The sequence below is a fragment of the Suricata suricatta genome, chromosome 13 (assembly GCF_006229205.1).
Source record: "Suricata suricatta isolate VVHF042 chromosome 13, meerkat_22Aug2017_6uvM2_HiC, whole genome shotgun sequence".
NCBI lineage: Eukaryota > Metazoa > Chordata > Mammalia > Carnivora > Herpestidae > Suricata > Suricata suricatta.
The window spans coordinates 19921986-19945156 of NC_043712.1; the positions used below are offsets into that span (position 1 = coordinate 19921986).

The following is a 23171-nucleotide window of genomic DNA, read 5'->3' on the forward strand; positions in this document are numbered from 1 at the left end:
TGAAAAGGATATTTTATAGCAGCTCATGCCCCGATTTCCAGAGAGCACCAGGGTCACTATTAAACATTGAGTCTTATTTTCTCATGGTTTTATTATTCCTTGGCTTCCGAGATAATAACAGGCTATTTACACCTTCCTGTTGGACTCTGTTGCTACCTGTCATTCACTCTCCTCTTGCTTAATATCAGCACTACAAGGCATTGGAATGAGAAAAGCACAAAACTTAATCTTGGTTTTTAGATTTTTACCCTTTATCCAGGAAGCTGATAACCCTCTCTTGGTTTAAAGACATAGAAGTACACAATCCTTGCTCTCCAATATTTAACTGACAGCCACAGAGAAAGTACAAACTTCAAAACCACAACAGAGGCCAACAGAATAGTTGCCTTTTGTCTCCGCTGCCCTGAGGCGTGATTGGAGTCTAGCACCAGGAGGGCAGGTTTCACAGCCTAGCACAGGAAGCATCCCTTCATGCGGGGAGTTTGGGCTGGGACCAAGACCACAGTGTAAACTAACAACTGAACGCATAAAAATCCAATGTGGTTCTTCGTTGAGGAAAAAGGTTTTGGCCACATGTGATCTAACGAAACCCCCAAGAGTAATGAAGATGGTCATGAAGATGAGGACCTGCCTGGTGTGGCCAAGGACAAGGAAAATCTGATCAGCAGCAGACCATACCCTAAACCTCTCCAAAGAGAGGGCTGGGCTCTTACCCTTCTGACCCATGACTAAATGATATTATTATACTGCAGACCAAAGGTCTTCCTCAACCTATAGGCTACTTCTAAGAAACCACAGATCTTTAAAAATAAAGACTAGTGGTTTCATACATCCTGATAAAAGTTACTTTGGCTATAGCCCTTGGGCAGATATACACAGCTGGAGCTGAATAGATATTTGTGGAATGATTAAGTATTGACCAGCAGCTTTAATACAGAGTTAGACTTGGACACACCACCTATGGCCAGCAATTCAAATTCCTGTGCCCAATACCAGGTAGCTCACTGCACCAGGCGACACTTCCTTAGTTTAAAGCAGAGATTTTCAAAGTGTGGTCCCCTGACCATCAGCAGAATCATCACCTGGGAACTTGTTAGAAATGCCGATTTGGGGGTTCTGGGTTAAGGCCCAGAAACTGATGTTTTAACAAGCTGTACAGGTGATTCTGATGCATGCGCAAGTTTGAAAATCACTGGTTTAGAGGCCAACGCATGAAAACAGTAACCAAAGAAAATGATTCAAACTCTTCATTCAGTTGTGACAATCCAAGGTATCAAGGCAAAATAAAGTATCAATGGTTTTATTTCAGAATATCTGTTTCTATTTTCTCAAATTGATTGTCATCTTTTCTTTTTTGATTGACAGGTTCATTCTAATCAAAACCTGAAGTAGGAACACAAGTTCATGAGTCAGCCAACTAAGGATGCACACTTGTGCAAGCCCAGCGCTGTTCGGTCTCAAACCACCCTTCTGCACACTACAAAGAATTTGGGGCAACACATCACACCTACAGAAAGGCACAATGTATTTCATACGTATCGAATGGGCTCGGGGTTTAGTTGGGCAAGAATTTCCCTCAGCTCCCACCAATCCTAGCCGAGGCTAGTCTCTACCACAAACCCAGGAGAAACCCACCAAATGCACATACTGTTAACAAAATAAAAACAGAAAACTAAAAAAGGAAGCAGGTGGTCAAGTCCTTCGATAAAAAGCTACCTGGCTTGGACAAGAACATGTGGGAATCTTGTCTGAGGGAATCTCAGATCATTAGGAAAAAGCCAGGGAAGTTATCACCTTAGCTCAGAGACTAAAAGCTAAACCTCTGTTGAGCAGGTGTGTGTGTGTAAGGAATTAAGGAGCAAGAAGGGAAGATTGGAGTAGGAGTCATGTCCTTCGGTCTTGAACTGCTTCCCACTGCAATCGTAAAGGCCGCACCATGGAGCTGAGGGTTAATGGCAATGCTCTGTGATGTCCACCACCACTGCCTTCTTCCAGCTGAAGAGGAAGTATCCTGTGCCGGCCCCCGCTGCTACCGCAATGCACAGGTACCCGTTGTAGGTCATGAAGATGAGCATGAGGAAGTAGCTGATGACCACCTGGATGATGTGCAGCACTGTCTGCAGCAGGTGGGGAAAGCTCAGCATCTGCTGCCTGGAGGAGGAAGAGGAACATAACAATCAGGGACCCTGAGGAAGGCTTGGGCAGCTCTGCAGATTGAGAGAAAGAGGGGGAACAGTTCTGGTCATGAGCTCAGCTTGAACTGGACTCTGTCACAGCCATCCTGGCAACTCATGGCTTCTTGTGTGTCTGTGTGTGGTGTACGGTCCCTGGAGTGAAAGATGATGGGCTGCCAGGTTAATAAGCACTGGGCAGATACAGTGATACGTCTGCAGGAGGAGAAGCAGGAGGAGGAATCCCCTCACTTAACCTCTGTCTTGGATCCTGAAAGGGAAGCCCTAAACCCTCCCATACATATTAGAACATTTTGAGGCCTTCCACCTTTCAGAGAGAGATTCCGAATCCCAAGAAGGCACCACACCATCAGCACAGAGCCTGATACGGGGTTCAAACTCATGAGATCATGGCCTGAGCTGTTGGATGGTTAGCAGATGGAGACACCCAGGTGCCCTTCTAATTGACTGTTAGACCCACATTTCTACTAAAACTCAAAAATTTTGAAAGACATTTGCCAATCTGTGGGGAAAACCAGTAGTAATGCAAAGACTTTCTTAGAATACAGGTTTTCTAAGGTCTTTCACTGTAAACTAAATGAGACTAGAGCTGAGTAGATACCAAATTTTTTTATAGAAAAGAATTCATATAGAATTTGCATATTATTATTTTGGCAAATATTCTAAAACATGGATTCCTTACCTTCTTCCACAGTGGCCAAGCCTTATGATTCACGAATATTTGTATTCGTGCTTGTAGAAGGGTTCCTAACGTTTCTCCTTTGGCTTGCTCATGACCCACAGCCCAAGCCTCCAAGACAGTTTAAACAAGGTCACATAAAATCACGAGTACCTCAAGAACAGGGCTGTTGCTAATAAAACAGTTGCTTTGCTCCTTAACTAATCCAGAACTTCCACCTGGATCTGTTCTGTCTTCTTACCCAACAGTTTTGTGTGTCTCCATAAGGATGGTTCCGTTCGGTCCCGGGACCGGCATGGAATTGTAGCGGATGCTGACTTGTGACTTGCGCAGCAGGCTCTCCCGGGCTATCTTGAGTCCTTCGTAGAACATCGCCAGTAAAAATACTGCCACGAATGCTCCCGCCATTTCTAAGCAGGAAAAGGAAAGAAGGCAGTATGGTCACACGTGCAAAATCACTGCTAGGCAGTGTGCTGCCTAAGCCAGAGAGACAACATCAAAAAGGGCTACTCTCAATTTCTGGACACATTATATTATTACCTCTCTACTTGTATAAAAAGATGGTGTAAGGAAAAACCACTGTTTCCACTCAAGAACATTTTCTGATTATGATCCAAATTCATCTGAATGACCTTTAGGTCTGGTGGCCTGATGTCATAAATTAGCTTGTTACATTGAAACACACGATGTAGAGTGTGCAAAGGGGGAATTTTAAAGTGTTATTTCCTTGAACAAAATGAAGAAACAGATGCTTCGGGTGCCTGAGTGGCTCAGTAGGCTAAGTGACTCTGGATTTTGGCTGAAGCCATGCTATTGCAGTTCATGAGTTCAAGCCCCATGCTGGAGTCTGCACTAACAGTGCAGTCTCTCTCTCCCTCTCAAAATAAATAAATTAACTTAAAAAAAGGACTGTAAGAACAGTCTTTTTGAGATTGGTGGGGAGGGGGCATGAACGGAGGACAGAGGATCAGAAGCGGGCTGTGTTGACAACAGAGAGCCCAGTGCAGGGCTGAGCCCAAACTCGGACACTTAACCAACTGCGCCACTGCAGTACCCCCAAAACGGTCTCTTAACTATAGAGAGAACAAACTGATGGTCACCAGAGGGGAGGATGTTGGGGGGATGGGTGAAATAGGTGATGGGGATTAAGAAGTGCACTTGTGATGAGCACAGGGCCTGAGCCACAATCAACAGTCGGTGCTTAGCGGACTGCGCCACCAAGGCACCCCAATAAAGGATTGATTCTTGAACAGACATTTCAGTTCTATGTCTTTTCACACTGTTAAGTGTTAATGTTGATAGGAATGTACTCAAACTGCAGATTTAACACACTACCTGAACTAAATGCTTCCCCTTTTCTCCAAACTGATTTTGTGGCTCCAAAGATATGCCTTCTGAAAGCAGTCCAACTGACAATTGAGCTTGAGCAATTTGAATTTAAGGCATGGCCCCTCAGCAATTACAGACACACAGAAAGTAGGAATGACCCTAAGCTGAGCCATGCCAAGAATCAGGAGATGTAGACTGATTTGGTATGCTAGAAAGAGCAGAGGAGTAGGGAAGTCTGGGAAGTCTAGAAAGTCTAAGTCCCTTTCCTATCTCAGACATACACTAATGCTGTGTGACTTCGGGATTAACCTATCTATATAAAATGGAAGAACTATATTGGATCAAGTTTTCTACCCAGGGTTATTTTGTGTTCTGTATATGCAAACTGCTTATGTTATTTTTAAAAATGTTTATTTATTGGAGGGGGGGAGACAGAGAATACGAAGCAGGCTCCATGTTATCAGCATACAGCCTGATGTGGGGCTTGAGTCCACAAACTGAGATCATGACCTGAGCTGAACTCGGATGCTCAACAGAATGAGCCACCCAGTTATGTCATTTTAACTTGACTGTACGCTTATGACCAGGATCAATAAGTTATCAAATAAGGAAGCACTCTGGAAAAGGATGAAAGGAAATTGATTGCCAAAGACTCCTATCTAGTATCTAAATTATTTTTCAGAAACTCTAAAACCTGTTATTTAAGGGAGTTTTACTGTAGGACCAAACTAAGCATTGCATACTTCCCTTCTGGGTAGTTAATAGGAAGATGCTTACGTTTCACAACCATAACCATTCAGTAATTACGGCAGAAAAAGGTTCTGGGTTTCTAGATTGTCACTGCCTCTCATGTGTCACTCTCAAATACCACCTGATGATGGGTTACTCACCTCCGGCTGTATTGATCACCAAACCAGAAAACAATAGTTCCACATTCTTAACGCCAAAGTAGAATGTCATAGACTGCCAGAAAAACAAAACAAGTATTAGGTCTAGATAAGAGACATTCACTGAAGTGCGAGTTTCTTTCTCTCCTTCAAGTATTCTTCCTTGCCCCCCCCCCCGCCAACTTCTCTGTCAAATTTTAATTCCAGTAGAGTCAACGGTGTTATATTACTTTCAAATACACAATACAGTGATTCAACAATTCTGTACATTACTCAGCGCTCATCATGATAAATGTACTTTTTCTCTTTTCTACACAAAGGATGAATACCAGAACTTAATTCAGGAAAGGGTCAATTTTGAATGGAAGGAACAACACCAGAGCCCCAGGAATTCTGGATCTGGTGTGGGTCTGAAATTAACCAGCCACGAGATCTTGGGCCCATTTTAGCTTTTCCTCATCAGTAAACTGACCTTTAAAGATAATAACTTGCCAGTCCTAAAACTTGATTATTTCTGTTACCCAAGTGGGCCTAAGAGGGCCGCCTCTCCTGAGGGACTCACCATCATCATGCCGCCCATCCCTCCGCCGTGAGAGTGGTGGGCCGAAGTGGTCGGGTGGTGGTGGTGGTGAGAAGGCATTGTGGTACTGTTGTCAGCCATATGGCCTGTCGCCGCGTGGTGGGAATGGTCCATCTTTGCAGGTCAAGTTGAGACTCAGCAGAAGAATCTTTTAAGATAAAGAATTATATATACTAAAATTTGTTATTTTTATACACTTTTTAAAATGTTTATGTTTTGAGAGAGAAAGAAGAGAAAGACAGAGGTCTTTCTGAGCTGTCAGCACAGAGCTTCATATGAGGCTCAAACTCACAAACTGTGAGATCATGATGTGAGTCACAGTTGGACGCTTAACCAAATGAGCCATCTGGATGCCCCTAAAATCTTGATTCTTGATAACTGTTTGTGGGATTTCGTCCAATAGAGACTACATTTGGGTCACAAGGGATTTACACCTAGGGTTGTCGAACGCCTATTCTGAAGAACTGTTCCTTTGCTAGATATGTTCAAAGTACATTTAACTTTAAATATAAAAAGAAAAGTAGTTTCTTTGGGTTGTAAGAAACAGACAATTTGTATAATGGACAAATTGATGTCATAATGCAATTTAACGGCTCTAAGGCTTTCTAATTATAAATGTTGGTAGATAAAAAAATACTTCAAATAATTCACTTAACTGGATGGCCTGTGTTTTATCAAGATATTAAGAAGACATTTTCACAAATAGCACAACCAGCCTTCAGCTTATTTAAACTTGAAGAAAAGGTCTGTTACAGCCCAAGGCAAGCAATGTACTCAGAGAAGATACAATTTTCAATCCTAGCTCAGCATTAGAGCTAAGAACACTGAAAACAAGGTATAAATTAAATATTCTATATTAAATTAAGTCCAGACAACTAGATATTCACCCTTGTCTTTGCTGCCACATCACTGTTTATTGCAAAAGTCCATCTGGGACATAAACCAAGGAACAAAAACTCCTGTAGCTGGGGTGGGGGTGGGGAGTGGGAAGCTGAGCGTGAGAGGTGTTGCTGGAGGAAAAGACACCTTTAGAAATTCATGACCCTGAGTGTGCCTCTCATTCAAATCAATATTTATCAAGTTCCTACTATGTGCCAAACTAAGCTACGTGCTAGTGAGTCAGTGAATAAGACAAACAGGGTACCTCATGGAAAGAGAAACAAGTAAACAGAACACTAATAAGGCAGCATTACTCGGAGGTGGGGGAAAGGCATATCTTAGTCAGGAAATCTATATGGATTCAGGGAGCTATGTATGTCTAACTTAAAAGCACAAATATTCAGACACCCATTTTCCCGTCCTGAAACTCGGATTCTATGACAGCAAGCTTCAAAAACAGACTTGTATTTCCAGCAATGGAGGAGTCAAAGCATCAGTTAGGGATAATCAAAGTTCAACTACGAATTTAAGTAACTTTCATGCCAGGCACTATATTATTTCATAATTATAGAGCTTTACAATCTGGTTTATTAATACCATAGACATAAAGGACATTTATAATAGGCTCTTTGTCCATAAAGTTTTTATAGTACAGAGTAAAAAACAGAAGACACACAAAAATAATCAACACAACAGCACCCAGCAGTTTTCAGATAAAAGAATCACCGTCGAAGGGGGGAGCACCGGTATCTGAGTGTTGATGGATTACAGTTTGAGCTCAGCAAATGCAGCAAAACAAGCATGAGAAGACGTCTGCCAGCCAGGAAGACTGAGAACACATCCCCAAGCACAAGTCACAATTTGTTCTCTTTAAATAAGACTTTAGGAAAGTGATTATAGCAAAAGACAACCAAAAAGGATAACTTCATTTCATATCAACCCGAACCCTGGTCACTGATTCAGTGATTATTTGCAGTGTCTTCTGGTACAAAAAGATTGAGGGAAATAAGTACAGAGATGAACCAGACATAGTCTTTCCCCAAGGAGCCTCAATGATGAAAGCTAACCAGGGAAACCAAACAGCTGTAATCTTTCATATTGGGCATAAGAAGACATGTAAAGGGCAGTTTCAAAAGCAAGATCTTAGCACCACAAACTACTTAAGATTTGTAACCTTGACATATTCACCTATTCTTCCCATTAAATTTTTAAGACCCACAGGTTCCTACTTGTTTAGGTTCCTCATTACCATTTAGAGACACCTGCTCAATGCAACATGTCATCAAATCTCTTCACACACACTGGCCCAATAATTCATCTGTTCAAATCCAAAGAACGCCTTTCAAAGCGTGCACCTGTTTTCAAGTGTCATCTTTGTAGGATACATTTCACTTTCAAATATACTAGGAAATAGAGCAGGAATAGAATCTACTTCCTTTCACTGTGAGTGGACAATAGATTTCTTGAAATGGAATCCTACATGAGGCTTGCCCAGTAGTTTATGAATAGGAAGGTACAAATCTGGTGGATTACTGTATAAAAGTACACTGCAGGTACAAACTCAAATCCTGGCAAGCCCTTAGGCTCACTAAAAGTCTGTTCCAGGGAAAATGCCAAACTCAAAATAGTGTGTGTGTGTGTGTGTGTGTGTGTGTGTGTGTGTGTGTTAGAAATTGATTACTAAAGCATAAAAAAGAAAAGCAATCATATTCTTTTCCTATGTGACTTTTCAGGGATGTGCCCTATGTATTTGGATAATTCATCTTCAGCAATCAAACACACCTAACTCCTCCTCTTTAGAAGAGAAATTCTATGTACAGAAGGTAAACTGGCAGTTGGTTAGTGTAGGTCTGTTTCTTTCAATAACTAATCTAAGATGTTCCAAGCTCAGCTTCTTCCAGAATAAAAATGGGTATTGAAGTGATAATAAGTCAAAGAACAGTGTGCCCAGCAATATCTTTTGCTGTTTCAATTTCTAATCTGAAAAAAAATAAAGGTTTAATCATGAGCTGTGCTCTTTTGTCTTAAGCTTCTCTCCAAGCCAACTTGAACTACTTGCTGCTGTCCAAGAACCTTTAATATAGCTCCACCTCACTGTCTCTAAGAACTGGGTTCAAGGTCTACAAAGTAGCTGTATTGTTCTTTTATGTAATCAATTTTCTTGTAAAAACCTCCGGACCCATGGCGGCAAAGCGCCTTTGCTTTAGATAATGGAGAGATGAGCTCAAGTACACAGCTGGAAAACACAAAGAATTCTGGAGGTGTTCTGGTTGTACAACCTGGGAAAGTCACTCACCTGGAGCTGGTTCCTGGCTAGTAGAACATGGAGGGCTCCTGGGCACCTAGCCGAGTATCTGACATATCATAGCGTTATCATTCCATGGGATGTGAGGGGATAAAAGATGTTAGACAAGGGAAGTCCAATGAACATGTGGGAGAAGACCTAACCAAAATATTATATTTGCTGTTCTCCTAAAGTACTCTAGCCAAGACCTCATTCAAGGCACTTCTGCTTTTCCTGTCTCCTAACCAAGAACACCAAGTGGCTGTTGACACTCATGTGGCTAGTTCAGAATTGCTCTGGTTCAAAATAGCTCCTTCTAGCATAGAGAACTCCCTGGATCTTTCAGGAAATACAAGGCAAGTGTTTAGGATCTGACTATAGAAAAAAAAATAAACCCTACGCTTCCACAGAACTTAATTCATACAGAGTAACTAAGTTTATTTCTCAGGAAGACTGTACACTATTCGGTTTCTGTCTTAGCTTAGTTTGGGTACTTGAAGTCAGCTATGTGCCAACTTGTTTCTATTGCCCTGAATACTATCAGATATGGAAAATGAGATGACACATTCTCTGCTGAATGCCACGTAGCTTTGCATTTTGTTCTGTCTTACTCTTTCCCCTACTTAGTAAGTATTGTGCAGCAGTTATACAAATAAGTTCTAAAACTTCCCTGTATTCAAGGGTCTAATTCTTTCAGTCAGCTTGAGTATCATCAAGAATGAAGTTCTCTATTCCTGCCTACCTCCTACCTCTCCTGTAAAGTACCTGGAGGGCCAGATTCTTTGCAAAGTCTAGCATCTTCAGCAAAATAAACATGAATTTTAGGAAATTAGTTAGGAAATTGGCATGATGCCCATTCGGAGTCTTAGCATTGACTTTCCTTTATTCTAAACCTCAAACTTTTTTTATTCTCCTGGTATTGTACAATGACGGATAAGAAACAATAATTGTATGGTCTATGGAGAATAGACCTCACAAAAAGACTACACAGAAGTAGTCAGACATCTGCCACATGGTCCCTTTTCTCCAGCTCAGACACACATAATCTGGAGCCTTGGACAATTTTTAAATGATTAAGGTCATGTTCCTTTTTGAGATGTGTAAAACCATTAAACAAAGAAAAATCTATCCAGTTGCTCTTCTCCTTTCTACAGTCATTTTTATTGAGGAACTCTAAGCACAGATAGGGAAAATTCAAGGTCACAGACAGCATGCTACCATAAACAAGGATTCATGTTTATGGACTATGTTCTCATGACCAACCAGTTAAACTGGACTAATCCTGCCTTTTGATGGCCTGTGCAGGGTCAGCAGATATTCTGAGAAATGGCTCTGGCCTTGTTTCAAGTGCCCCTATAGGTGAACTTTAAAATTCTCTTGATGACTTTATGAATTCCGCACTTGTGTTGTCCTTTCAGGAGGGAGGACTTTAAGGAGATGAAGAAGTTAAAGAAGAGATAAAATGAAATAATAAATTAGGGTCTAGGTGTCCACCATCACATGGCATTCCTGCCCCAATATACTATTTTTTTTAAATTTATTTTTGAAAGAATGCACTGTGCACATGTGAGTGGTTGATGGGCGGAGAGTATCCCAAGCAGGCTCCATGCTATCAGCATGGAGCTTGCTCTTACAAACCGTGAAATCCTGACCTGAACTAAAACAAGAGCTAGGCGATTAACCAAGTGCGCCGCCCAGGCGCCCTCCCTAGGGATGTTCTGAGAAAAAGCAGTAGCTCCCAGTAAATGGGAGAGGGAAATATAATACGATGAACATAGAGAAGACCTTCCTCTCAAAGGCTATATTATTGTTCCATTCATCCCCTCGGCCCTGGCCTCACTCTCTTACTCTCATACTTGAAATTATCAGTCACAGTTGTAGGACCATAACAATCACATGATGCTTTGGATATTTTAGCTGCCTTTCCTTGGCCTGTGTCCTTCTTGAGGTACAGTGACCAGAAGGATACTGAATTTTACCAATTTCATTTACAAAAGGATTGAGTAAATCCTAGATTTACACAGATTCTCAGCCAGGACTGGCAAAAAAAAAATCACAGAATTCCCCCCAGGTTAACTCTGGCAGGTGATGGGACATGACAGTGATGAGGGGGCTTGAGCAAGCTGAGGGGAAGCTACCTAAGAGCAAAGGAAAGGGGTTTAAGTGTTAAGGCAAATGAAAATTTAAATTCCCTTACTGTCCACTGACAAGTCCTTGAAACCAGCAAAGTGACCTTGACCTTCCTGTAGGAGCTCAGCTGCCTCAAGGATGACACTGCTAGGGGCAGAAGAGAACCTCGGCTTGGACAAGGATCTCATAAGTATACTTCCTTTATCTCAACTGCCCCAGGATACAAGCTCCAAGCTTAAGCACCCCCACCCTCAATATGCATCTGAAGGGTCTTGTGACTGAGGTTTTATTAGATGGTAATAAATGCTATTTACTTAGCAACAGCTAGCCCCTCAAGGTCCTGGAAACCTCACTTCCAAAATTACTTTATCCCTGACACTCTCCCAACCCGAGGGCAGATAATGAGTTACCCACTGCAACCCCAATGCATGTCGTCCTGCCTATGGGTCCAGCCCCATGCTTTACCAAAATCACCTTTCCTGGACCACCCAACCACCAACCCCAAACTTATAAATGATCAGAACTCAGGAGTAAAATTGCCAAAACCCCACCACCCTTACTACTAAAAAATATTTGATTTTTTTTCCTTTTAAAAATTCTTTAATGAATCAAAGGCTACTGTTGTCTCTTAACTTTTTGCCTTTGTTGTTAATAAATAACTCCAACGGATCATCTACAACAAATTCTCACTTTCTTTACTTTGTGGCAAAGGCGAGGCTGATGTGACAAAGATGTTGATGGAATTGGCAAAGATTTAATGTAGTGATTGTTTGCTGGCTTCAGTATTATTTTTTCATCATCTAGCATAATGAGCTCTACTACTACAGACTGTCTGCACCATTCCCTGAAAGCGCTTTTCATGGAAAGAAACCAAACTACACACAGTTTACATACTCAAATAACAGCAGAGTCTATGTGGCTGAATTACTCATATATCAGACTGATGTGCTCCACCAAAAGTAACCAACTCCCAGAGTAATAAAGGGGAAAACTACTTCAAACAATTACATTTAAAACTTAAGAAGCCTTCATTTATGAGTAGCCAGTGATCTAGGCAAACAAGGACTGACAAGTTCCTGCCTCTCCATGTTAATAATATCTGTGTTAATAAAAAGGACAATAACTCAGCTGTCCTGAAAATCTCACATTCCAACTATCCACAGAAAAGATAGAGGATTTGTAATCTGATTCTAATCACAGCAAGCCAAGCACTTTGTTTCCAGATACTGGTTCAAGGTCACCCCTTCTATCATCAATTTCATCCTCCCACATCTCCATTCCACCTTACTAAGCTGCTCAGGCTCCCCAAGGTAGATAAGAAACCAGCTAGGGCAGGACAGATCCCATACTGGGAGGAAGTGATTACTTGGAGAACTTTCCTGGCAGAGCAGGCTAACATTTTTAATAGACTCACCCAGCCACTGTTTCCTAACAGTACCCCCTACCCTGTCCATCTTATGATACACCAAGGACAAATCCAGCTACCTAAGGCATGGCTCTACTTATTTGCTCAAAATATTTGATCCACTGCCTACATCTCCCTTGTCTATTAACTTCCTTGTTCTGAGATGACAATCTCTAAAATGAAGGTCTCAACCTACCTTTCTGCCTACACATACTTGGAGTTCCAGTCAAACAAGTCCAATAGCCCAAAGCTTTAACTGGACAGACCCCATACTTTTCTGATATTTTGGCTCACATTGTTTCTTCAGGCTGGAATGTCCATCCTTACAATCTCTAATGCAACAAGGTCTCCTCATCTTCCAAGGTCTCCTGCTAAGCCCTCTGAACATTCAGAGCACAGTGGACCTTTCCTAAGAATCCAGCTTGGTACTAGGCCTCACAAAATACCCTGACATGTTATGATTTTTTCAATCTCTGCCTATTTGTTACCTTGTTGATAGAACAGTGCTGAGAAAGGTTAGGAGAAACAGTTGAATGGATTATTTCTCCCAACTTCCTTTTCAGCTTAATCAACTGCAGACATTTAATGAGCTCCTCTTGAATGCTTCTCCTTCCTGGCCCAGACAGGGAATCATCTCGCGGAGCTCTGCAGTAACATACAAATTCTGTAATAACTGTGAATATGCTTACAGGCTAGTGTAGAAAGAAAATTGATTGCATAAGAGAGGAGGAAACCCTCTCTTTCCAGACAAACTAAGTACAGAAGAAGATGTTCCACAGGAATCTGAATCTTGCTATTTGAGGGTGCCGATGTTGATAACAGTACCAGTACTCAAAACCAAACCAGCATTTGTAGTCCAGGCACTATTTGCATGTAATTCTGTGGCTATAATTGAATTTTAGGCTCCAGCCCCCGAACAGACTGACTGACTAAGAACTGACTGGCTTCATATCCAACTTTTGGTGCTTACTTTATGTTCACTATCTGGCATTTAGGTCTATCTGTTACTGACTGACTGGAAAGTCATTTCCAGCCTATCTCAAACTAATCCTTTTTGCAAATATTCCACTGAATCTGATCTAGTCCCTTTTACTGAATAAACTAAGCACACTTGTGTGCCTTTTTGGTTTGTGTTCCTCTCCCTTCCTCCATTTCCTGAATATGTGCAAATCCGTTATTTATTTTAACATTTATCATGCAGTTAAATGTGTCAGAATTAGGGTGAGGTTAAAACATAGCCCTTGCTCTTCTGAGTTTGCAATCTAGCTCATTCTTAAAGCATTACTCAATATGCCATCTCTTACATTAGGTTTTCCTTGGAACCTTGACAACAGAAATCTCTTTATTCTGGATTTCCCTGGCAATCTTCTCTTATGGAAAATTTGACTTATAGTTCTTAAAATAACATGATTAAAAATACCATTTTTACACAGCATGTTCTTAAGGACCAGTGATTTTTACCTCCTTACTGCATCTGAAAGAACATTCAACAAACATTCATTAATTCAGAAATTCTTACAAAAATCCATGTAGGTTTCAGTATCTACTTCCAATGAGCCAGATATAAAAAGATTCTTGCCTTCGTGGGACTTACTCTAGGAAGAGAAAGCCCTCATTAAGTATGTAAACAATTAAATGTGTGCAAGTATATATAATTAAAATGATAAATGGAATGAAGGAAGTAAGCATGGTGCTGTGGCAGAAAACAAAAGAAAAAGAACCAGACGGTGGGGGAGAGGCAGATGGAGAGAGAGAGAGAGAGAAGCCGTCTCTAAGGAGGTAAACTTCAAACAAGATTGATTAATGACTGGAGTTGGGTAGAAAGGTAACAGAACATCCTGGAGGCAAGAAAAGAATCAAGGGCATTGAAGGTCAGTATGAATAGAACTCACTGAGTCATTTTAAGGAGACTGTTTTATTTGAAGGGCAACTGGAGGCTATTTGAGGGTAATGGACAGGGTAGGGATATGATGGGATTTATATTTTAATAGAGTACTTTTGCTGCTGTGTAGAGTAAGTGGCCTTTATTTGCTCTTCCCTAATAATTTTCTGCTCAAGTTCTTCTGCCAGGTATTCACAGGAAAAAATCCTTATGGAATCATGGGTCCTCTAAATTTGCCAGAAACCAGAACCCGACATCTCTTAAAGCTTTAGAAGGATGAGAAGAATCTTCTAATTTCTGGATTATAAAATGGTATGGGGGGCAAAACTGAAGCATATTCTACAGACACTATCCTGGTTGTAAGAGCTTTTCAAGTCCCAGGTCACCCTTTGTTATGCTTATAGAATATTGTTAAGAGCATGAGTTTGGAGCCTGACGGTATTCAAATCTTGGTTCTAACTTCCAGCTGAGTGGATTAGTAGGTACAGTGTAGAGAGAATGCTAAAAGGGCTGTGTCCAGATTAAGGGTATTTGGATAAATGATTCAAATTTGGTAATTTGCTCAATAAATAGAAACCATGATAAAAGGAGGCGAAGCTCCCTGCAGGACATGGACAGCAGACTGAGGTCAACGGCACATGAGCCATTGGGTTTAGTGGACTGTACAATCTATACTACTATACATGGAAACCTTCACCAGTGATAGAAACAAACCCTGCTTTTCACTTACGCCTTTTCAAAACATTAACAAATCCAGAACCTATGTGATTCCAGTTTTTAATGCTCAAATGTTTTGGGGAAACAGTGGAAAACACATTAGACAGAGTCTAAGATCCGATTCTGATCCATATAACTCCATTGCTTTATATTCTTTTGGACCAAACACCTATGGCAGAGTTCCATAATTCTGGCATTACTGAGATTGGAAGCCGAATAATTCATTGTTGTAGGAGCTGTTCTGTCCACCCCTAACCTTCACTCCCAGTTATGACAACTAAAAACGTCTCCAGACATTGCCAAAAGTCCCCTGGGGGGCGAAATGGCCCTACCTTTCTAAGAACTGCTTTGATCTTTGAGCTTCAGTGTCTCATCCAAAACTCAGGGGAATATAGAAATAACGTGTCTTGTTCTCCTTTGGGATTATGATGCCATTCAAATGGAATAATGAATAGGAAGAAATACTGAAGGGAAAAAAAGACCATATAACATACGTAAAAGAATTATTACTCAGTGAATTTTTGTTATTATTTAAGTTTTTACATATATTCCACTCAGTTACATGCTGTGCAATACCAGTGTCAGGTGCACAATTCAGCAACTCAGCGCTCACACACAACACCTGGTGCTCATCATAACAATTGTACTTAATCCTCATCACCTATTTCACCCACCCCTTCCACCTCCCTTCTGGCATCAGTGAGTTATTATGCTGAGTGGTCAGTAATGAGGCTGAAGAAAACTACTCACTTCTTGCTTACAGGAAGCATTGTTATGGCTTAGGCTAAGGCTACACGCAGTCTAATACACCTTCTAGGCTTTCAATAAACATTTGTTGACTGATTCTAAGTCTGGGTCCCCTAATTACTTCATTTACTTTTGTGGCATGTTCTTAGGCTATTCTGCAGAGCTACATACAATGATGTAGTGTGCTTCTGGCACTTGAAAGATGGACCTGGGTTAAACAAGAATGGCTACTCATTTTACAGATGGAAAATGGAGGTCCTCAAGGTTAACAGACAAGCTAAGGTCATGTGGCAGCTTGCAGTTAGAATCCAGATTCTGACCTCTAGTGCTGTCATGTACTATATGGCACTTCCATCCAACTACCTTGTGTCCCTGTCTCTTAAGCAGGCTCTGCACTCTCAGCACAGAGCCAGACCTTGACCGTGAGGTCATGACCCGAGCTGAAATCAAAAGTCAGTAGCTTAAGTGATTGAGCCACCCAGGTGCTCCAGGAGTTGCAGTTTTGAGAGAGGCTTAGAAATGTGGACCTATTTTTATTGGGAGGCACACGTGGCTATTCCCTACATTCGGGGTAAACCAAGGTCAAGTCATTCAAGCACCTTGGACAGGTCTTTATTTAAGTCCTTGCCCATTAAGCTGTCCAGAAGGAACTAAGTCTAGCTGTTTAGCTACCCCTAGAGCAGTTGTGTCTTGAAACGCTTTCCATTGTGCTGTGGCATACAATTCGGGCTAAAATTGTAACCTACAGTATGCACTGTTCTACTCTACATGGTTCTGAGTAAGGTGAGAAAGACTGCCACATAGCTCAAGCTCCTGGCCACATTCAGCATTTTGTTAGAATTTACAAAATCCCCAGATGCCATCCTACTACAGGTTCTCATGTCAGAGTACTCTTACAGCCCATTAAGGGCACCTGGGTGGCTCGGTGAACTGTCTGGATCTCAGGGATCAGGAGATTGAGCCCTGCACTGGGCTGGGTTCTCTGCTGCCAGTGCAGAGTGCAGAGGATCCTGTCTCGCTCTGTCCTTCCCCTGCCCTCTCTCAAAAATAAATGCTAAAAAATAAAGGGGCACCCGTGGGGCTCAGTGGTTCTATTTTGGCTCAGCTCATGATCTCATGATTTAAGCCTTGTGTCTAGCTCTGTGCTGACAGTACAGAGCCTGCTTGGGTTTCTCCATCTCTCTGCCCCCTCCTGCTTCCCGCCATGCCCTCTCTCTCTGAAACTAAACATGAATAAACATTTAAAAACAAATTAAGACACCAGATCATCTCTAATTATTATGCCTCCTTTCAAACTTTCACTCCCAACCATTGACTGATGAATCCTTTGGATAATTCTCTGGTAGCATGTGGTTTGCAGTCACGCTTAATCCTTACCATCTGAAAGAATACTAGAGATTAAAATCAGGAAATTTGGTTATAGCCTAGGTTTTTCTCATTATGTCAGCACAATCTCCTCAGTAAAGAAAACTCATCTTTGGGGCCTATTTCAGTTAGTAAAGTTTAGGTATATATAGTATTTTTCAGAGAAACAAATGCATGCCCGTTTTTTTCCAGATTCACTGTGACAAGGGGTATGCTTTAGACAATCTAACATCTCAGTGGCTTTACCACTTATCCAACACATTTCAGAGCACAGTGTTCATGTCAATGTAACACTTCCCCATTCAGCAATCTTTTTTGTAAAAAATTTAACATTTATTTATTTTTGAGAGACAGAGACAGAGCATGAATGGGGTAGGGGCAAAGAGAGATACAGAATCAGAAGCAGGCTCCAGGGTGTTAGCTGTCAGCATAGAGCCTGATGCAGGGCTCAAACACATGGACCATGAGATCATGACTTGAGCCACCCAGGTACCTCAACCATTTAGCAATCTCTCTTCTGACAGATACCTTGCTGAGCAAGAAGAGCCCTCTTGGTCTGGGAATCAGCCTGCTGACTGTCAAAACATCTTACTAAAACTTTGTGGGATAATAGATCCATGTAAAACTAGGACATACAATCTCACAATATTTCGAACATCAAAATGTAAAAATACATATGAAAGTGACTGGCACAGAATAACATAGATAGAAAATGTTCCTTTCCTCCTAACTCAAGGGTTTCTTTAAGGGTGGTCCTAGGACCGCCTGAATCAGAATCATTTAACCATTTAAGATTATTTGGCAAAAAATGAAAATTATAGACCTCACTCCAGATTAGTGTATCTCCTCTCATGGAATGGGCCTCAGGATCTAGACATTTATCAAGCTATATAGACAATTCTTACACTCTAAAATTTGAGAAACACAGTTCTGATTTATAGAGATGTACAAAATAGATATGTACTACACAGAATCTAAGGACTGGATATTGACAAGAAAAGAAAGCCAAGATTCAACCAGTGGCTAAAATAAACAAATTGTTTATTGTGCTATTTCAGAAGGGGAGAAAGCCAGACTACCCTCACTTAAAATGTATACAAATCTAATAATCAAGGAACCTTCTGGGCTAACACTGAATTTAACACCAAATGGCTCGCCTTTGGGTTGAGAGGTTTTTCCACCTACTATTTGAGTAAAATATGAGTTACGTATGAAGGAGAATTTATATTTGCTGTACTTTTATTTTTCTAGACTAGTTGCGAAATATACGGGAAAGACAGACCTCATACAGGAAATGCTGTCCAAAAACCAAAACCAAAACTGGCCCCCTCTCAAAAACACCCCAAAATACAAACAACAAAACCCACAAAAAACCAAACCTGTTAAAAAATTGTTGGATATAGTTTCCAACATGATTAATGAAATCACGATTGGATCCCAGGGTCTGTCCCTAACCATTTTTCCTGCATTTTTGAGACCTGAAACTCCGATCCTGAATATCCCACCAAAAGCAAACAAAAAAACCAAGCATAGGAAACTGTGGTCAGAAAAAGGTATTTTCTTTTTATGGTGGCTCTCCAAGTACACAACGGGGTATATATCCATTCTCTAACTGCTAAGACTGCACCTACTCATTGTGAGCTCTTGGGCAAATTTAGTATCTGTCCCTTAGCTGTAAAATCAGGGCAATAAAAGTTACCTCCTAGGATTGTTTTAGGGACTGTTAGGAGAAGCCCGCTCACTAAGCATAGTAAAGAGGGCAAGTTAGTTTCCTCAGAAATAGATAGGAAAGGCAGTAGCAGTGCGCGCCCAAACGCAGAAAACTCTGGGATACTGTATTGCATTGTACTTCTTCACTCTTCGTGGCTTAAGTGAAATTTTGACTTTGCTTTTTCTTTTACCCCCTACTCCAAAGCAATCTTTTATTTTTTAATTTTTAAATATTTATTTTTGAGAGAGAGAGACAGAGGGTGAGTGGGTGAAGGGCAATGAGAAAGAGAGACACATAATCTGAAGCAGGCTCCAGGCTCTGAGCTGTCTGCAGGGCTTGAACCCACAAACTAGGAGATCATGTCCTGAGCCAAAGTAGGACACTCAACCGACTGAGGCACCCAGGCGCCCTGAGATTACTGATTTATTTCAAAAGATATTAATACGAATTACTAGCTTCATGAAGAGAGGGCAAGGTCCTGAACAAAGGAGCTTCTGTCCTGATGTTTGGGACCTGGCACAGGGGCACATGTAAACATTTTGGTTTCCCAAGCTGAAAGCTCTCTGAACTGTTTTTCTTTTTCTTTTTTTAAAATTGAGGTTCCATCACCTGGGTACAATTGATTTAAATTATTGGCCACTGGTTGACAACTCAATCTTCAGCCCATTCCCCTCCTAGGAGGTTGGGGGCTGAAAGTCCAGTTCTCTAATCATATTGGTTGGCTTCCCCAGCAACCAACTCAGGAGACCTCAGGGCTTTATAAAAGTTACCTCATCGAAGTTGGATAGAAGCCAGGGAGGAAGGGCAGCCATGCTGCTGGGTAGGGTAGGGTATGAAGGTAGAGGATAATATGGTGCGTGGTGGATCCTTGAAGCTCCAGGCATATTTAGTGTTTTGATTTCACAATTGAAGAAAAACTAAATAAGGTATTAATAATTTATTATAAGTTTTCAATTATCTGCAAATTAGACTGCATGGTATCATTAACTCCTATGTACTCACTGCCCAAGTTCTACACTTATCAACTCAAGGCTAGCCTTGTCTCATCCATACCCCATTCATTCCCATGGCCCACATAATTTTGATGCAAATGTGGACTATTACAATCTTTTAGTCATCTGCATTTCTGTCTCTAAAGAACATAAACTTTACTTAGAAGGTTAATTGACTCAAGTTTATATTCTTGATTTCCTAGTAAATTATAGACTACTAGGTCTAAGTCACCTCATTATAACAACACTGGGCACTTGGGAAATCACTTGGGAAATCTCAAGGATTTTAGGAGTCCTCTGCCAGAAATGGGATGCAGACAATATATTTATCATAAATTCCAGTATCACACTTTTTAAAAAATGCTTTTGTTTTTTGAATTTGTTTTACTGTTTGTTTTTCCTTTTGAAAGAGAAAGCGAGGGGCATAGAGAAAGAGGGAGACAAAATCTGAAGCAGGCTCCAGGCTGAGCTAGGGGCCAGCACAAAGCCCGACGCGGGGCTCAAACCCATGAACTGTGAGATCATGACCAGAGCCGAAGTCAGATATTTAACCATCCGTGCCACCTAGGCGCCCCAAAAAACTATTTCTATAGTCATTTCACTAAGAATCTGGGAAGGGAAAGCATGTGCTCAAATTGCCATCTAGAAATGGAAATAGGATGCTTTACTTTTATTCCATCTCATCTTTTCTACATCCTATCTTATTAAGAGTAGGGGAAAGGGTAGTAATTGTCCCTTAATTCTAAGCTATAACATAGCATCCTACACTTTGTGGTATTTCTGAAACCATAATAAAGGAAACTCTTCCTGGTTAGTTGCTAGAAAGCTAATGGCCCTTTAACAAGCCATCCAAATAACACAGAAAGAAGCCTAATGAGGATTCTAGCTTGAGCTACCCAGCAGGAATTTCCCCTGGGAACCTGGCACTGAGGAAAGTTTATATTGGAAAAGATGGGCCCGACCTGAGTTCGCTGTGGGTTCAGCCCCATCCTCTCTCACTTGTAGCTTCAGGAGGGAGGGTGTACAGGAGGGCTGAGCCATGCCCCATCCCAGAGTCTCTAAGGCACCTCGGTGGCTCAGTTGGTTGAGCATCTGACTTTGGCTCAGGTTAACTGTCTGGCGGCTTTTTTCAGTCATTTAAGTATCTGACTTCAGCTCAGGTCATGATCTCAGACTGTGTTTTCAGGCCCGCATTGGGCTCTGTGTTGACAACTGCGTCTCCATCTTTCTCTGCCCCTTTCCCAGCCTACACTGTCTCTCTCCAAAAATAAACATTTAAAAAAAATTTTTAACTGAGAAAAAAAATTAGAGAAGCCAACACTAACCCAACTGTCTCCGCTAAATGTACAACTGTATTTGTAAGCCAGAGTTTGTATTCATCTAACACTCCTTTTTATTATGATTTCATACACATGAGATTTGTGGGACTAAAAAGGTATGTTTGAGTTAAATGCTCCTAGGTTATTGCTACGGAGGGTGTCTAACTTCACAGCTACCATTAGTGTTTAGCTAAGTAAATGAGGTCCTCATTTTTAACCACAGCACAAAGAATGGCTATGGGGGCTAGGAGGAATGTGTGTGTACATTTACCCAAACACACCCCCCCACACATACACCCTTCTTCAAGATAGTTTACTTGACCTTTTGTTCCTTCCTGAATCATACTAGGTGTGCTCAGTGGTGGGTTGGAAGTTGTGTCTCGGGGAGGGAGGAGAGATATGGCGCCCTGAGAGGGTAGTGGAACAGAGGCTGGATCACTCTGACAACTCAACTCAATTCAACATTCAGTAAGAATTAAATACCCTCTACCCCAGGGGCTTTAGACAGTTTAGCAATGAAGACAATGGAGGCTCTTACTGAAACCTACTACTACAGAACAAATTTCATAAACGGCTTAAGACACCTAGAAAGAGACTGAGATGGAGGTGAGACAGTAAAGGAAGGTTAGCCTAGAAGCATGGGGGTGACAGAATGCCGATCTGGGCTCCCTAGCACCTCAGAAAGGCATGTGGCTGCTAGAGCATCACCCATTTCACAAAAGTATCGCATTCCACAATCATACCAAACCTGGGAAACCAGTGAAAAACACACAGATCTGTTCGGCTCTCCTTTATCTTCCTTTCATTCCCCACATAGACTGTGATAAACAGCTAATCTGAATCCTCTATGTAGTGAGGAGGGAGCATGAGGCTGGCTGAGGGCAAAGCACAAGCTTAACCACCATCCCACCCCTACTCGGGTGGGAGATATGGGACCCTCCTCGGGCACTTCTGGCTGCCTACGAACAAAGGGAAGGACAGCAAACAGCTGGCTAACTGATGGAGATCAGTCATGTGGGACAGTGATCTGAACGTCCTTCAGTTTACAATTCTTAGTAAATGACAAGAAAAAGGCAATCTTATCATTAACCTAATCTCCAGAAACCCAGACTCAGTTTCCTGGATCCCTTAATGTCACCCTCCCCTCTATAGTGATGAAGGGAACAAAGACAAGAAGGAAATGGCAGACAAAATTAAATTTCCTTATAACCTGCAGCCCATTGAGGAATACAAAGTATAACATTTCTCCAGGAACCTCCTCCAGTTAATGCCTTAATGGAGGGGAAACACCCTTAGCAGGTTAATAGGAAGTCTCTGGCATCTTTGAGCCCTCTTTAGCATACAAATTCCTTCTGGGGGGAAAATGTCCTTTCAGAGGCTTCCCTTTCGCCTTTCCCGCCCTCAACTATATAACCAGTTACCCTTCACAACACCAATACAGCTTTCTTCCCAGGGGTCCTGGCCCCCTTTTTAATAAAATCACCTTGTTTGCACCAAAGACATCTCAAGAATTCTGTCTTGGATGGTAGGTCCAAATCCCACCACTCCAAAACCCCATCGTAAGTACTGGTAAAATTAATTACTTACAAATTAACTTCTGAATAATAGCACACTGCACAGCACTAGAAAACTCTATAGGATCATGATGTAATGGGTGACTTTTGTCAAGTTTCCAATTCAACATGATTTTGGTAACATTGTTTGTACTTGGCCTTCACTTAAGATGTAGTCTCTGAATAAAAAGAGATTAAAGACTCTGGGGCACCGGGTGGCTCATGGCTCAGTTGTTTAAGCATCCAACTTCAGCTCAGGTCATGATCTCATGGCTTTTGGGAGCTCAGAGCCTGGATCCTGCTTCAAATTCTGTGTCTCCTCTCTGCTCCTCGCCCCTCACATTCTGTCTCTCAAAAATAAGCATAAAAATAATTAAGATGTCTCAAGTAAATGATACCTCCTCATCAATTGTACTGCTCATTTTCAATTAAAATCTCATAGAATACCAGAACTAGGAGTGTGTTAATCAGTCTGAGGTACATATCCTATGAGGCAGCAATTCTACCTCTAAATAGAGTT

The 23171-nt window shown here is 41.4% G+C and overlaps 1 protein-coding gene across 1 annotated transcript in view; it reads right to left on the bottom strand.

Annotated features, from left to right (window-relative positions):
- Window positions 1-1284: 1284 nt before the first annotated feature.
- Window positions 1285-23171, bottom strand: part of SLC31A1 (solute carrier family 31 member 1) — a 29910-nt gene continuing 8023 nt past the window's right edge. Inside the window, exons 2-5 of the mRNA XM_029919883.1 lie at window positions 5650-5815; window positions 5091-5163; window positions 3113-3281; window positions 1285-2151 (exon numbers count right to left, since the gene is read on the bottom strand). Coding sequence (XP_029775743.1) covers window positions 1950-2151; window positions 3113-3281; window positions 5091-5163; window positions 5650-5781 — 576 coding nt within the window. The 5' untranslated portion in view covers window positions 5782-5815 and the 3' untranslated portion in view covers window positions 1285-1949. The remainder of the gene's footprint in view (window positions 2152-3112; window positions 3282-5090; window positions 5164-5649; window positions 5816-23171) is intronic.